We start from the raw sequence: 18,493 nt of genomic DNA on the forward strand, positions 1-18,493 counted from the left end.
ATAAGTCAGTATTGTGTTTCCTGACTTTTATTTCAAAGTGAAACTTCCTTATTTTGAATTTCCTGCCGATCGACTTTTTAAGAGCATAAGTTCCTTTGCATATAATTTAATTTAAACATATTTTATTGAGAAACTCAACAGGATTGGACAATAGGAAGAGCCTATGTAGGCTCTCTCCCAAATGCAAAGGTCAAGTACAAAGGTATGATATAAAGGTTTAAAAAGGATTTTTTAAAAAGATTTAACAATATTGTAATGATGTTTACATGAAAATAGTTAATAAGAGTTTTGTTGAATTTTGCTATGAATTAATTTTTTATAGATCAACATGTTCTATACATACATAAGTGCAAAAATTAACTTGTCAAAAGCGTCTAGAAGATTTAATGTAGTTAGAACATAAAAATAATTTTGCAATTCAAGTTATATGAATACTCAGAACTATCATATAGAATATAGTTCAATTGAAAAGGAACACCAATGTCATAAAATTGCTGCAAAAGAAAATCTCTTGGATGATTATATTTTGCACATGCAAGGAAATAATGTACATTCCCTTTAAATTCATAGCCACAATGCAAACAATATGGATCATCAGTCAAATAATCTTTCAATAAATGAGCATTCAAATTACTAGCTTTATTCCGTAACTGACAGAGAATAATATTTTCTCGTCTATTGCCAAAACTAAAGTGCTTTCTGATGTTTGGATTTCCATCATCTTGAGTTTAGACTTGAATATGGATAAAGTTGGAGAATTCTTTATATCAGCTTTAATCTCATTCCAGAGTTTGAATGTCGACGGAATATAACTGTTGTAGTAAGATGTTCGGCAAAGTGGCAGACAATAAAGATTGCCACTTGACCTGAGATTATACACATGATCAGTTGGAAGAAAAGGTTTAATTAAGTCAGACATATACTGTGGATCTATACCATTTATTGTTTTATAGAATAATATAAGCTTATGTTTATCCCTACGAGCTTGTAAAGGTTCCCAGTCCAATTCACTATATAAATTAACTCTAAGCCCTGTAATTATTCGTGCTGCTTCAACTTGAATATACATGAAATACACTTGTCATTGACCTACAAAGGGCTGTTTATTGGTAGAGTCATTCCTAATAAGACATATATTTCACATGACACTTTAGGGTTTAAAAATGTTGTTCGCTTTTTATTGGTGTTATATTCTAAAAGAAATCTGACAAACACATTTTCTTTCGTTTTAAAGTGAATGAGGAATCCCTAACAATAGATTTTCTTTTCTTTGCTATAGACGCACATTGCTTTCCTTCAAATTAAACGCGTCAGACATTTGTAGTTGTAGTGTATGGAATTCATATGATACTAATTTTAGAGACGATTTTCTTTTATTATCATTAAGATTAATTTTTTTTTTACTGTAAACATTACTTCTGGCTTCATAAAAAGGTATGAAAGAGAACATTCATATGTCAATTCGATATGTCCCTGTGAGCTCGAAATAATAGACACCACAGAGGCGTCCACTTCTGCTTCTTACTTAGATATTTTATTGAAAGTAGACATTAACGGCAAACTGATAACTCAACTTATGACAAACGGGATGACTTTAGCTTCTCCATCGTCAACTTCCCATATTTATGTAGCAATATTCCAAAATCACCTGCATATGGTGTTTACATCTCTCAACTGATTCGATACGCAAGAGCTTGCTCTGCGTATGGTCAGTTTTTAAATACCACGGTATATATCAATATAAAAAGATATCTCAACTTGAATATACTAGTAAAAAAGCATGTGTAAAGGTTAATGGTAGTATTTCAAATTTCTTTGATGTGCAAAATGGTCTCATGCAGGGTGAGAGATTATCTCCATCTTTATTTTCTATGTACATAAATGATTGAAAACACATTAGAAAACGTTGAATTGAAAAATTGTCATTATTTTTGTTCCTCTATGCTGTATTATTTGCTGAAAGTAGAAACGTATTACAGAACATGTTGGATAAATTATCTGAATATAGGAACGAATGGAGCATACATGTTAATGTACAGAAAACAAAAATTGTAGTGTTTAGAAACAATTCTAAATTAAGCACACAGGATTGATGGTCTTATAATGGCATTCAAATTCATGTAGTGGATAGTTTTAGTCATTTGGGAGTTAATATTTTTTATAATGGAAAATTTACTAGAACTCAAAACATCTTAACATCACAGGGAAGGAAAACCATGTTAACTAAATTACATGTAATTGATATGTAAGTAGCGTTTTGAGTAACTGCTCTGAAGTCTGGGGGTTTTGGACTGCCAAAGTTATAGAAAAAGTACATTTAGAATTTGGTAAGAGAATTATGCATGTTAAAAAAAGTACACCAAAGTTTATTGTATTATCAGAATTGGGAAGATTACCTTTAAGTATTATCAGAAAACAACCAATCTTGAAATATTTGGTTAAACTTTTAGACACAGACAATTGTATTTTGAAACCATTGTATAATCATATGTTTGAAGATATTGACTTACATCACAACTGGTTAAAGGACACATCGCATGTTTCTAAACTTTTTATTTTTTTCAGCAAAATTAATTCATTTCATGCCTAAAACTACTTTACATGTGTTTTAAATCAAACAGTTTGCGTAGTTTTCGAGTTTGAAAGCGATGAAATTCAAATCTTGTGATATGCATATTTTCTTCGATATTTTACGTGCCATTATCTGTGACGTCATATGCGACCTCGAGCGAGAAGATTTGAAAACAGTTGTTAGCCATTTCATAAACAGATTAGATTTAATTGACAAAAAACCCAATTATCACATTAACGGCTTGTAAATAAAACTGCGTTGGGGTGTTTTGTGCCGTTTAAGGGTGTACTTGCTGTCAGGAGAGAGGATTTGGACTGTATTTTTTTTTTTCAATTTTCGAAGGAAGGTATGAGGGACAAGACGTGAATATTTTTTGTCGGCACAACGACTTTGCCATTAAAAAATCAGTAGAATATGTCCCTGTACATTTTCAAACAAGCACTTGGACAAAGACGTAGATAAACTGAGAGAAAATAGTTATATCGAAGCTACGCACTGTTACATATAGGGCTACGGCATATGCTTTCCGTTCTGCTCTCAAATTCAATACACACTCGCACCAACTGACATTCACCTTGTAACAACATGTAGGCAGAACATGTGCTCACGTTGCGTTGGTTTCCACCAACTGGTAGTTTTAAAAAAAGAAATTTAAAGATAAAAGATAATCGAACTTTCAATTATAAATAATAAAATATGATATTTCCCAACTTTGAATGGAATTATATGCTTTCCTTTTTTTTAAGGAATGCGAACGTAACAACAGCACGCCGCGCTCCCACTTCCTAAGTAACAACATGTAGATTAAAAAAAATAATGATTAATAAAATTGCTCGAATAAAATAATTTAAAAGTATTGTGATTTTCAATATAAATTTGATCATTTTTATTAATTTTTTTCTTTTCGAAATGCACCCATGACAGCAGGCCTAGTTGTCATTGATACATAATCGTATCATAATTTAGGCCTATCTAACTTATCCAAAAATAAATTTAATAATAATTGCACTGTTTATTTTAGAAAAGCAACAACGCTAATTACAGTTGTTTAAAGAAATGTCATTACCAAATAGTGTTTAAACAGCGATCCCATGTAAACATTATTTACTCGCAAATGCAGATTTCATACTCGTTTTCCTCACTATATTTGGGTCGCTATTTGTATGCACTGGTGGGTAAAAGATATAAGACTCGGGAAATTTGTCAACATCGAATTAAATGTTATCCATGTTAAATAAATTAGGCCCCTAAAACCCGGGTTTTAAAAAATATCTAACACTACTTTTACAACAAGTTGACCGACGAAGGTCGCATATGACGTCACTGTACCACGTGACTACCTATCTAATTAACTAGGCTTTTTGAAATCGGGGCTTAGATTTAAGTCCGTATTGTGGCCAATTATTGCAATACTTCAGCGAACGAACTATTACAATTAATTTCTATAAGCATAAAGAAGACAAAATGCATATAATTATGTATACTTTGAAAACACGAGATGTGTCCTGATGTCAGTAACTTACTGCAGAATTTACGATTTGGATGTGTTTGGAATAACCAGCATGTTGAAAAGAAATCAGCATTTCTTTCTAGTTGTAATCAATTGTTGAATGATTTATTTATACAAGAGATGCATTGATTTTTTGAAAGGTATACAAAATGTAATATATACAAGCATCCACAGCGTACCTGATAGGGTTTATCTTCAGTACTATTTAAGAAAATGTTTACTAATTTTTTTTACTACAATATTGAGTAAACTTAGAATGTCTGCACATGAGCTGTTGATAGAAAAGGGTCGATACGCAAACATAGCAAGGTCTCAAAAATGCCAGAAATGTGATTTTAATGAAATTGAAGACGAATACCATTTTGTTCTGTCATGTGCCTATTATTTCGATTTACGAAAAACACACATCAAACGATACTATTTTAGTCGACCATCCATGTTCAAACTTGTGTAACTTTTTTCAATAGGAAACAGAAAAGCATTATGTAATTTAGCAAGGTTTTTGATAAAGGCACTGAGCCTAAGAAACTTATAAGATATGATATGTTTGTGGATCCTCCATATTTCGTCACATGATTCTTTTCACATGGTTATACTCACTAGTATATTGTTACTGATAATTATATAACTGTACCTTACCAATGATACGTTCTTAAGATTTCAATAAAACAAACTAAACTAAACATGACTGGTATTGGCGGTAAATGATTAGAAGCTGACCTTTTTTGGTTTTGAAACTTTTTTTGAAGAGTTATCTGCCCTTTGTAAAAATAAGAAAAATCTAATTTTCTAAAACGGTGTGTGGTAAATGATTAATTTCAATTCATATTTTCATATAGAGAAAGTGTATGCAACTTTCTACTAAGAGATTTGTATGAAAATATAATTTCTTTTAGAAATTTTCTAATAAGACTTGCTCTTACCATTGACTTCAATTTTAAGTTCTATTTGAAATAAACCGAAAATTAGAAAATGGCACCAATATACAACTTGTGACATTTAGGTAAAAGCACTGCAGCTATGCTTACCATTTAAGAAAAGATTGTTATTCTAATATCTTTTTTGTTGTTGATTTATACACTGAATCTTTGACAGAAACGATTAAATTTTCCTATAGTAAGAGTACAAGCATGTTCATAATTATTAATCACTAATACAGTGGTTGGAATCCTCCACCCTGTACAAAGTTCGTGCACCGGGTATAATCACTAATACAGTAGCTAGAATCCTCCACCCTGTACAAAGTCCGTGCATCCCTTTTCATGCAGTTTGTGATGCATATCAATGGCACATAAGAATTGTTGTTAAAAAATCACGAATATTATACCAAGTAAAACGTTAATGTTCCCAACGTATCAAACCATGTTCTATGTAAATGTCGGAATTCACATGCTTAGCACAATTTTCAGTACTTTCAGTATTTTGATTAATTATAGCATGCTCTACATGTACATGTACCACTGGTGATGGTTATTCTCTGTCCAAATCAAAGGACTGTTAAGTCAAGTTAAAAATAATGCAAATCGAGTTTATATTATTCGTAAATTTCATACGCGGCTGAGTTAAGGCTTTCCTCATAAATACCACAAACTCCCCGTCGAGGCCTCATTACGTCATCTACGAATAGACCTCTCCTATGTGACGCAGCACAATATACAGATTTGTATACTGTGAGTCCGTGATTATCACGCAGGCAAATAACACCAAAGAAGTAGTTCGCAGTTAAAAATTTGAAGATATTGATATTAAGAGCATTAATATTAAAGTATGGATTTTATTTTAAACATAAAATGATCAAAAGATAATTAAAAAGTAGGGAGACTCTGTTCAAATTATTGTGTAAAGTAATGAACTTGATGTTTACGTTCTTGTTTTGAAAGTTGTTTACGTTTGACGTTATGTTTTTTCGTCATTCTACAGTGACGTCACAGTATACGAGGCCTAAGAAATCGCTATCCCATATTGCCTAAGTGGAAGAGTTTGGCGTTTGGTTTGTGAGCAAACGAACTCAATCGGATCACGCGCTCGTCTTTTTCCGTAACCGGTAAGAAGACTCGGACGTGGATCGGCGCAAGAATTGCATCAAATCGATGCATTTCTTCGCCGGAAGCGCGCCCGTGGATGAGAGTTAAAAGGCCAGAACCGAATCCCTGAATAATATGTTATTTATATTTTCACCACAGATTCAGTTTTGGTATCATTAACGTCTTATTCACTGTAATACATGAACATGTAAGTGGAAATTGATAGTGGTACAATACCTTAGATGTGTATAATATCTTAGATGCATTTGAAAGTTCACGTGTCATAGTGTAACGTACGACTGTGACGTCAAAGTTACGTTTATGTATACATAACAACCAACTCTGATGGCATCGATCCACATACGAGGTTCATTTGCGGTTACGGAAATAGCCGAGTAGTTACGATTGCAAACGAACTCTGGTGGAAGTTTGATAAATACCAGTGCTGTAAAAAAAAAAAGTACTTTACCGCACTGGCACATTACATGACGTCACAATGAAAAATACGTCATGATGAAGGTCATGACGTACATATCTACATTCCTTTTGCGGTTGGAAATATCAAAATATTTTTTTCATTATTTACCACCGCTGTCAAACAATAAACCGCAATCGTGTAAAAGTTTCTGTCAAATGGGTTATATTAATTTTCTTTGATATTGAAACATTTTCAATTTCTTCTTTATATAACATACATGCTAAAGTAATATCCATATTATATTGTGATCTTGATATCGCCCCTAATCTGCACTTTCACAATGAACTGATTTGCATAAACAGGGTTTCCGTATATACAAATTTCATCAATGGCACGACACCCCGAGGTTTTTTAATGAGAGATGTTTGATTTATGTGACATGTGAACTTCAGTGCAAATGGAACGTTAGGGGAGCAAGTTGTGGCTTCAACAGAAACCATGTTTTTCAGGCTAGATTCAACTTCGTATATGCAAAAATCGCCGCATCTTGCATATTCAATGCAAAAATTCGACATGTTACAAGTCACGATAAACTTGCTCTCATCACTTTTCAAATAAAGAAATTAATATGTTTTTAAGTTATATTAACTTCAACTTGCATTGATATCTGGATATCGTGCCAATGGAACGATTTATACATACACGGTACGATTTTATCTTGATATTTGATCACGTGATATACAGCTGATGTAGAGACTGTCGGTCTGGTGAAAAATGCATGGGAGGTCAATATGCACTTAATTATATATACATATTTTTTTTTGGTATATAAGGGTTGTGTGTACAGAATTTGTCAACAATTTATCTGTTTATAATGCTTTTTTCCTCTGACATATTTATATGGCCCTACTTAACAAAACTGCGTAGGCAGGTTGCCTCAATTTAGGTTCCTGTGTCCCAAACAAGTAAAGGAAGCGATGCCGACCCTAAGAGGACAATGTATAGTTCCTGTATCAAAAATTACACTTCATGGTTGGGTAAATAAACATCATATATTGTAAATTCTCTTTTAAAATCAAAGTTCATATCTGATATAAATACAAATGGACAGAAAACTTGATGAATTTGCAAGTTCACCAATTGCGCATGACATTACAGTTTACATTTTTGCCATTTTCCAATACTGTGTGCCTAAATTTGTTACAGACAAGACATTTCCGTTATTGTCCTCATCTTTCAAAAGCTTGAGAAAAGCATCAGTGACTTTTTCCACCCTAAAAAGATAAAATGTGCATACATGTATATATGTTGCCAGATTTTGTTATACATTGCAGTTTCCCAGTGAATTGATCGTAAAACATTCCGATATTTACCTCATGATACCCAGAGTCTTTATGGATTTTTGGACCAATTCCAGATCACCAGGATCCTTGGGTTTGTAGTCCAATATATTCGTTTTCGTGTATGCAGGACAAAGACAGAGCAGGCGAACACCATTTCTTTGAACATCGGGATGAAGCTAAATTCATCATATACAGAACATGCAGGTTACATACCATTAAAGAGTTAACTTTCGTTTCACAAAAATGCAGATTCTTTCTTAGCAGCTTTATTTTGGTTTTAATCGACTTATCTTCTCCAAAGCAAAAATCATATATTCGTACATTTATTCTACATGTATAATTTACTTTTAGAAAATTATGTTAGTTTTAATCCATGATTTAACATTTTCTCGATTAAAAAAATACCGCCCAGCTCCTGGTGTATCCAACTACTCCGTGTTTGCTGGCGCAGTAGGCGGGCGAATACTCCACCGGAAAAATCCCTGCAAATGTAGAAACCACAATCATACTACTACTCTACTGATACGTAAACCCCCAGATATACCTCTGTACAGAAACGTTAAAAACACAGGAACCACTATATAAATATTGCATGTAGTTGAGGGTAACATTGAAAATTTTCATCCCGAGAAAACCATTGTCAACCGAGGCGTAGCCGAGGTTGACAATGGTTTCTCGAGGGGTGAAAATTTCAATGTTACCCTCAACTACATGCAATATTTGTTTTATTATACTGAATGTTATGTAAACTGGAAAGCAGAAAAACTTACGTCTGTTGACATTTGATCAATCACTGTCATGCGATATTTCGTATTTCGATGCGGGTACTCGCGTTTATTACAAACGCTCAAACGACGTCGTCTAGCAATCTACGGCGAACCGTACGCGCATAAATTTGACGCATGTGATAATTTTTTATAATATCACCCGTTGTCAAGTACTGTTACCCGTTGCTAGATACCATCACCCTGGGGCGCGTGTTTTTTGTTCTCAAAGGGTAACAATATGTTTTTTCAAATGCTTCTCGACCAATCAGGTTCGAGTATTTGACATGAAAGTATAATAAAATCATATATACTGCTGTAAGGCTGTGCGTTAATGATTTCAACTGATCTTTAAATCTATATATATACATGTACATAATCTGTCTAAACCGGCTATGTGTGGTTCCAAAGAAATTCGCCGGTTTGCACAGAGTCCGGAGTGCAGAATGTTGACAATAATGAGAGTTGCTTCCCTTGTATTCACTATCTATGCATACGTGTGTAATGATTGCTAACGTTTTAATATATCACATAAGAATTCAAAATGTAAAAATATAACTGTCAGTGTTTTATTGTCGTGCATTTGAAAAAGTTTCAATTTTTATTAAACAGTTTAAAATCTGGGAATTATTCGCGCAATTTTCTGTTGGTAAATTGTCGATTTCGTCTACATCATCGCCGTTATCAAGCGCTACATTATGTACGTTCGTCAAGTTTGTGTTGTGTTCGTTTAAAATTTGTCTTTCCCAGCTTTCATTGTAAATGTATCGCTTTCAACTGTCTCAATTTGTGAAACGGAAACTAATGCAATGCCGATTGATCGACTGGACATGGCGAGTTGTGCTAACTAACTGCATATCATCACTGTCTGACTCGCCGTAGAGCTCCGAGAAGTCCACGAGGAGAAACCCTGCTTTTGGAAAACATAACGGGATTGTTGCCGATTTTGTTTCATTCCAAGAATGTATCGAATTCATCGATTAATTGAACTTTGTCTTTTAATGTCAGTTCTCGTCTCTGTCGTTAAGGGGAGCGCCATTACCTCGTGCGTGGTGCTGTCATAATTGAAAAGTGCACCCCCTAAAAATCAGGTTTTATTTTAAACCGATCGTGACTCCTCGCCAGTTGCGCTCTTTTACTTACCTGTGGCTTCCCTTGAGATACCCTTTGTGTACACCGCGTGTGATCGACCGAATACCGACAGGTTGGTCATTGTGGGGTGGCTGGTTTAAATGCGATAATTAGAGCTAATTACGAGCAGTTGGGACGTTGTGTACACCGAATACAATTGACCGCAACAATTAGGGTGGTGTATCATCGAGGGGCCGGTTTCCACAGGATAATTAAAGTTAATTGATAGCAGTTGGAACTGTGTAAGCCGGCCGATATACAGAATACGCAGTATCCGGAGTACAGGGAATTATTAATAAAGGATTTGTTAAAGAAATGTTAGGGACTATATTTTGTGGCCGGAATTGACAGAGTGACGGAGTACTCAGGGCCGGTTTGGACAAATTATACTGTATATGGTATACAGGAATACTACACATAGTTTGGTAATCTAGTATCCAATGTTTGATATAGCGACAAGAGGCGAAACAAAGCGTGTTACCTGCCATTGATGAGACGTTAATAATGGTACCTCCAGTACCTCCACAGTCTTTCCTCAAATATCTAAGGCCCAGCAGAGTACCTCTAATGACGCTGACCTGGACAAATAATTTTGATAATTCTAGTAATCATATGTACATGTAAGTTACTGGAGTACGTTAAAAGTAATATCATCCTGTTTTACACTGCCAATAACACAATGTTTCAATTACATCGCAAATGAGTAAATCAACAATGCTAATATTTTCCTTATCCCTTTCCCTTTCAATATTGTTACCTAATTTAATTAGCACCGAGAATTAAAGCGGTTGGCTACCAAACTGTAGATCAGGAGATCAAGAAAATTGTACATGTAATTTTTATGCTATAAGATAAATCCAAAAGTTTTCAACGCCACTAAATTATAATACATATCGTATGCTTTTCACAGAAAATCAGTAATCAAACTCAAATTCTACCCAAAAAAAATCAAGATGAGGACATATACCATAATGTTGTACCATTGTTGTAGGTGTCACATCTCCTTAAGGAAGATCGCATTGACGATCACAAATGAAAAAGCTGTATTATATACATGTAAACAGTTTCGTTTAAAGTCAGCATTTCACAAATTCTATGGTTATTATAACGATATAGTCTGTCAATACAACCTGTCATAGGGTCAAATGCTGTCTGACGTATTCCATACCAATTGTTAGACCGTTCTTGGCACACTACTTCTGACTACGGATTACTCCGTTTACCTGATCAAGATATAAGGATTACAGCGATGTGACCGGTCGACAGGGGATGCTTACTCCTCCTATCCTATACACCTGATCTCACCTCTGGTATGCCCAGGAGTCTGTATTTGTCCAACTTTCCATTTTGTATTGCTTATAGGCGTTATGAGATTGATCACTATTCGTTATCTTCACCTTTTCATACATGTAATTAGGTATATGCAGCTGCAGACAAATATCTAAACATCGGTGACATAGTATTACTAAGTTGATATATAAATATATATGTCACACAGAATTACATGCTCGGCTGTCATATCCATGTTATACGTATTTACTACGCTGTAGTTGGCTAATTAAAGCATGTCTGCGACTCTGACTTACTATGTTGATAGCTAAAGAATCTATATTACTCAAACGTATTAGACTGATATCTAAACATTTCTGTCACTTTGATCAACTTTCTATGTTGATGGCTAAACATATCTGTCATTTCAGATTTGCTAGGTTGATGTCGAAACATTTTTGATACTCAGATTTGCTAAGTTGATGTAGAAACATTTCTGTCATTTCTGATTTGCTAGGTTGATGTTGAAACATCTCTGTCACTCAGATTTGCTAGGTTATTTTCTAAACATCTCTGTCATTCAGATTTGCTAGGTTGATGTCTAAACATGACCTACTAGGTTGGTATCTAAACATGACTTTCTAGGTTGATATCTAAACATGACTTTCTAGGTTGATATTTAAACATGACTTACTAGGTTGATGTCTAAACATGACTTACTAGATTTTAAACATGATTTACTAGGTTGATATCTAAACATGACTTACTAGGCTGATATCTAAACATTACTTACTAGGTTGATATTTAAACATGCCTTACTAGGTTGATATCTAAACATGACTTACTAGGTTGATATCTAAACATGCCTTACTAGGTTGATATCTAAACATGACTTACTAGGTTGATATCTAAACATGACTTACTAGGTTGATATCTAAACATGACGTACTAGGTTGATATCTAAACATGACTTACTAGGTTGATGTCTAAACATGATTTACTAGGTTGATATCTAAACATGATTTACTAGGTTGATATCTAAACATGACTTTCTAGGTTGATATCTAAACATGACTTACTAGGTTGATATTTAAACATGACTTACTAGGTTGATATCTAAACATGACTTTCTAGGTTGATATCTAAACATGACTTTCTAGGTTGATATCTAAACATGACTTACTAGGTTGATATCTAAACATGACTTACTAGGTTGATATCTAAACATGACGTACTAGGTTGATATCTAAACATGACTTACTAGGTTGATATCTAAACATGACTTACTAGGTTGATATCTAAACATGACGTACTAGGTTGATATCTAAACATGACTTTCTAGGTTGATATCTAAACATGACTTACTAGGTTAATATCTAAACATGATTTACTAGGTTAATATCTAAACATGACTTACTAGGTTGATATATAAACATGACTTACTAGGTTGATATCTAAACATGACTTACTAGGTTGATGTCTAAACATGACTTACTAGGTTGATATCTAAACACCTTTGCCAGTTCTCTTCGTCTACAACCCCAGCATTGTTAACCACGATGTTTATCTGACCGAAAGATGACTTCGCTTGCTTGAAAGTTTCTAGAATATAACCGAACTAATTAATTGGCTATATAACAAACACATTTATAGAACAGTTGCTTTATTTATAAAACATGATAGAGAAATGGACGATTGTAATATATTACCTTCGAAATCTCGCTCATTCGTGACATCACATTTGGAAGATATGACGCAATTTTCTCCATATACACTTTGAAATCCTTTCAGGGTTCCTTGCAGTTTTACATCATTGATGTCAGCAACACAAACCTAATCCAAGAAGGACCATTAAAATGCGAGACAAGTTTCGTTGCTAATATTCTGCCTATTATTTACACTTAAATATATCGCATACATTTGTGAGGGAGTTTGAAGGAAAATTGTTATTTCTGAATTTACTGGGTAATACGAAAATTACAATCCGACAACTTGTCATATTGTACAAAATAAAATTTTATATGATTTATGCATTTACAATTCAGATAACACAATACGACACTTAGAACAGGTTTTTACTTGGAACAAACGGTGGTCAACACATGTCCCTTTAACCAAGTTGACATTAAGCACTGAAAAATTAATGTTTTCAAGATCACATCTACAATATTTATACCATTACGGAGATACTCATGCAGGCAATATTGACCATGACTTTACGATGGTAAAATAGGACATACATGTACATGTAATATGCATGTCGTATAATGCATGCATTTGAGGTATTCCAAACTACCAGTATACAACGGTCTAGCAATTTATAAACGACTTGTTAATTTCATTTATGGATACAAAATAAGCCACTTGGTACGAACTGGTCATACAATTTCGGTATCAAAATTCATTATTATGATATCATATAAGGACACATGCAAAAGCATCAATCAGAAAAAAGAAACTGTCTGAATTTCATTTCAGATTCTTTTGTATATTCATACAATAGAATACGTTCTTGAAAACCAAATAGCAGAAAAACGGGCTCTTGGGACCTTTCAACAAATTTATTTTTAGATTAAGTATAGTGCTATGATATCATTAGAATGCTGGAACGGGCAAAACATGTTTTACCTACAATTAAATGCAAGATGTGATACAAGTTAGCCTTCCATCAAAAATATGAAATTCAACCCTCGAAAGAAATCATAGCGATAACGATGAGTTTATCATTGTGTTTTCAGTAGGTCTACAAAGGAATTTATTGCATTTTAGCCTGACCTGTGTAAGGTCAAAGTTCAATCTATAGAACGTTTGCATTTTAAGTGAACTTTGCCCTTTTAATTTACCTGCTTGTTAATGACGTAATGTTAATTCCGAAATAAAGTAAAAACAAGTAGTAACTTTACCTTGCACCCTTGTTGCAGTAACGCTGCCGCAAATGATTTTCCCAGACCTTGGGCCGCACCGGTTATTAGTGCAACTTTACCTGTAAACATTGCTAATTTCGATCGGGCTCAAGAGTTCATTCGGGTGTATAAAATTGTCAATACAACATTGGCGGATCTACCCGGGTGTTCATGTGATTTAGAAAAAGAGCTAAAGCAAAAACTTGTTTTGCTTGACTGATTTGATTTAACAGATAAATTTTGAATGATTTTAATTAGCAGGATTTTGACAAAGATAATCTTGATAAAATAAATATTTTTCGGAACTTTTATTATTTACATCATTATTCTTGATTTTCTTGACTATTGTTGGGAAGATTATTACATGAATTCGCTTAATGCACGTACTGTATATTGTACGACATGGGTAACACCAGTTAAACTGTGTGCACGTGCCCATAACGTTCATGTTTGCCAAATTGGTTTATGAAATACATGTAACAAGACCCTTTTCCATATTAGACCAGGTTAAAATAGTAAAATTGAATTAAATACATGTTAAAAATGACTTCCGATTTCACTAGAAAATTTTTTTATGAATGAGATAGGAGGTGCTCGCCTTGTATTTGATTATATGTTTTAGATATAAAAAGTGTACAAATGTTATTATTTAAGTTGTAGACCATTCAGAGAAAGCAATTGACGATCACGATTACTCTGATTTATCACTATCTAAAATCTCTGAATAAATCAATGATTCAAGCTTCAGTTTTGATATCTTTTCGTAGTAAAAGTTGAGTAAACCATTGCATTTTATCTTGAGTCACTAGAAGGGCAGATAACCAGGTACAGGGCCGTGAAACTTTAAGTTAAAATGCTGAGCTTTGAATACGAGTCTCCACGATAAATATTCCCGAATCTGTTCCTGAATACCAAAATTAGGTACCGGTCAGTATTTATTGAGGGGTTGGGAACGGTGCATTCCATATTACCATTTTAAAAAAAAACAACCCTATGTCCTATCTTCTAAGAATACAAAAAAAAGTTGCTGTCCTATATCAGATGTGTAATAAAAGTGTTTCCTATCTGATGATTGATTGATTGTATATTGTTTAATGCCCTTCTCGAAAATCTTTCACTCATATGGATATGTCACCATTGCCGGTGAAGGGCTGAAAAATTTAGGCCTATGCTCGGCGCCTAGATGGCCTTTGAGCAGGGAGAAGTATTTATCGCGCCACACCTGCTGTGACACGGAGCCTCGGTTTTTGTGGTCTCATCCGAAGGACCGCCCCATTTAGTCGCCTCTTGCGAGAAATAAGGGGTACTGAGGACCTATTATAACCCGGATCCTCTTGGTGACATGTTTAACATTACATTATCATACAATGTTGAACGCATAGAAAATGCATTGCACCAATTGTGTGCCTATTTAGCATGAGTATAAAGTACACTATCATAATGATATATGATAGGAATATCATTCACCCTATATAACCTTGGTGTTCGCCAGATTCCGAAATCATAGACGCAGCTACCTCATTACATCACATCACCAATGCCTCCCCGAAATCATGAAATTTCATTGAAACATAATCATATGATTACATATGCAATACAAATTACTTAATGTCAACCTTCGAACCCGACGATTTTGGAGTTCATACAGTTATGCAATAAGACACACGCCCCTTTAAATCCGCGCACGATACTGCAGCCTATATATATTTCATATAATATATTTATTACACACCTTTTTTCATATTGCACTACATCCACACTAGAGCGTCATTTCAGTCATAACACCCCATCCACTATAAAAAAAAAAAACAAAAAAAAACAAAACAAAAAACACCAAAAACTAAAATGCCAAGTGAACACTTTTGTAATTCTATCTAAAGCATATCTAATATTTCTTGGTAATTTATGAATAATATTATTCATCATCGTTATTATTATTGTAAATCTAAATAGCACTTCATCTAATTAACTCAATTACCCTAAAGCGCGTTACATGTAAATCAAACTAAAACCAAACAAAAATAAATGCATAAAGAAAAAAAGACATAAAATAATATCAAAATGAAGTAGCTAGGAATAGGTAAAACTATGACTTGCCTAGATGGTCGAGCGGTCTAGCGCGCTGGTTACATGCTGCTAGGAGATTTGGTTCCGCAGGTTGTGAGTTCAACCCCGGATAGGGGCGGAAGTGTGTATCCAAATGAAGTGAAATTTTCTGTGCTGTATATATATATATATATATATTTAATATTTTAATTTTCATACATGGAATACATAATAATGTACTGAATATATAAGAACAGAAATACCACCGATAATAGTCCTCACCAATAGAACACCCTGGACACTAAGCCTACTTCATTCTGTGTACGTTATCGAGAAGGGTGGCTTTCAATCTTTTTTATCTTCCGACTTTCATGACTGGCTATCCCAGATATTGATGATTTCCATGTACATATGATACCATCATAGCAAAAAGTTCAGAAGTCAAGGCCGTGCAGAAAAACAAAATAAGATTCAGAATCTGAAACCATGGGAAGTTTGTAGCATTATTCTGTACGTCTAGGAATACTGAGTGTATGAAAGGTGAAGATAACGAACAGCGATCAATCTCATAACTCCTATAAGCAATACAAAATAGAGAGTTCGACAAACAAGGCACCCTGGATACACCATAGGTGGGATCAGGTGTCTTAGAAGAGTAAGCATCCCCTGTCGACCAGTCATACCTGCCGTGAGACCCATATCTTGATCATGTAAACGGAGTAATACGTAGTAAAAATACTGTATGTATCAGGAATATATAGATTAACAAGTGGGGATATCAAACAGTGATCAATCTCCTAATTAGATATTCCTACAAAGAATACAAAATTAAGAGACGCCCCAGCGGTGATATCCGGCGACTAGGAAAAGTAAGCATCCACTGTTGACGGATGACAACCGCCGTGATCCTGGTCAGGTATTTTGTTCTTAATCAGGTAATCGGTGTAATCAGTAGTCAAAGTCAGTTCGCAAAGAACGGCCTAGCACACAAGATAACATTCGACCCAGTGATAGATACATTTGCAAATTAGATCATTACCACGACCATAGAATGACTTTAAACGAGATTGTAAAAACTCAGTAACATCAATTCATTGGCAGTAGCCTACCTTGTGTTAAAAATTGATCATACTCAGAACATGCTCTCGTGTATCGAATCAGTTGAAAGACATAAATATCATGTACGTTGAGTGCCTACAAGTGATAATGGAATATTTCTACACAAATATAGGAAGTTGTGATGGAGTAAACATGTGTTATTAGTTTTCCGTTGACTTCGATGTTCAATAAAATATCCCATGTAATGGATGAATGCATGTTTAACTTGTTTAAATTCTTCGCTCATATGGAGACGTCACCACTGCCGGTAAAGGGCTGCAAAAATTTAGACCTTTGCTCGGTGCTTACGGCCTTTGAGCAGGAAGGGATCTTTAAAATATCGTGCCACACCTGCTGTGACACGGGGCCTTAACCGGCAATGGTGACGTCTCCATGTGATTGAAAAATTCTCGAGCGGGACATTAAACGATATACCACTAACCAACTTAGTTCTGTTGACTTTATTCAAATGACCCAGGGAGAGGGCCATGCCGCTACTCAGGGACACTTGCTACAGACAAATCGAAGGTCCCTGTTTTCACATATTTCTGTACAAAGTGAGTAGCAATGTTGCAAACTGAATTAAGTCAAATTGATCAAATTATTGTTTACTGGGTATTTGTTTTCAGAGCTTTCAAGGATAGAGACGTCCTGAATTCGGTTGAACTCTTTTCACACATTGATTAAAATTGCTCTAAATGCATCACGTTGGTAAATAAAATAGCAATAAATACTCTACAGTAAGGAAACTAACAAACATGCCGGAATCAAAAACTGAAGAAGAAAAATGTCAAATGGAATTCTTCAAAAGGAGGCAGACAATTTGTTTACATGTGCGATGTTGCTTTTAAAAAATGATTTGAGGTGGACAGATTCTTTTAAAAAGATATATCTTATATGCCGTATTCTTTGGATATCGCCTAGGAATAGAAAGCATGTATTTTGTTATATCAAGATATATGTTATACACTAATTCCTGCAAATAGTTTAATTTAATCAATCGGATTAAAAAGTAATCAAGGTAATTTCCTATTTAATTATGTATTCTCTTTCGCTTCGTGACCGGGAGGTTGTGAGTTGGAGTCCCACTCGTGTCATGACCGCTTCAAAACAAGATGTAAACTTACATGAACATTGTAGGTAGTGGTTGCTCCTTCGCCAAACACTCCGCATTTAGAAATGAGAATCACAGCTAGGTCTTTCGGATATGACCTTAAAAACGGAGGTCCCGTGTGGCGACAAGCGTTGGCGCGGTAAAGTACCCTTATTGCTACGGCCCTAACCGCTAAGCATAGGTCTAAATTTGTGGTACTTCACCTTCAGCTGGTGACGTCACAATATGAGTGAAAAATTCTCAAAGGGACGTATATAATACAAAAAAAAAAAAAAAGTTATGGCCTACACAAATTTTAAAA

The 18,493-nt window shown here is 34.5% G+C and overlaps 1 protein-coding gene across 1 annotated transcript; it reads right to left on the reverse strand.

Moving 5' to 3' along the window:
• Positions 1–7,554: 7,554 nt before the first annotated feature.
• LOC125651778 (15-hydroxyprostaglandin dehydrogenase [NAD(+)]-like) lies at positions 7,555–14,054 on the reverse strand. Its single transcript, XM_048880534.2, has 7 exons — positions 13,935–14,054; positions 12,741–12,864; positions 12,527–12,633; positions 10,244–10,340; positions 8,273–8,349; positions 7,898–8,043; positions 7,555–7,798 (listed from the first exon to the last, which is right to left on the reverse strand). Exons 1-7 carry the CDS (start codon positions 14,022–14,024, stop codon positions 7,684–7,686), a joined length of 756 nt encoding a protein of 251 aa, XP_048736491.2. The 5' UTR covers positions 14,025–14,054; the 3' UTR covers positions 7,555–7,683.
• Positions 14,055–18,493: the final 4,439 nt, after the last annotated feature.

This window comes from Ostrea edulis, chromosome 5 (genome assembly GCF_947568905.1).
Source record: "Ostrea edulis chromosome 5, xbOstEdul1.1, whole genome shotgun sequence".
In the NCBI taxonomy this organism is placed as follows: Eukaryota; Metazoa; Mollusca; class Bivalvia; order Ostreida; family Ostreidae; genus Ostrea; species Ostrea edulis.

Excerpts from the sequence above, each read along its gene's own strand:
- LOC125651778 (XM_048880534.2), bottom strand. The coding sequence starts at position 14,024 with ATGTTTACAGGTAAAGTTGCACTAATAACCGGTGCGGCCCAAGGTCTG. Across the intron at positions 12,634-12,740 it reads GAATGAGCGAGATTTCGAAG|AAACTTTCAAGCAAGCGAAG; the intron begins GTAATATATTAC and ends GTTATATTCTAG. Across the intron at positions 10,341-12,526 it reads GGTGTTTAGATATCAACCTA|GTCAGCGTCATTAGAGGTAC; the intron begins GTAAGTCATGTT and ends TTATTTGTCCAG.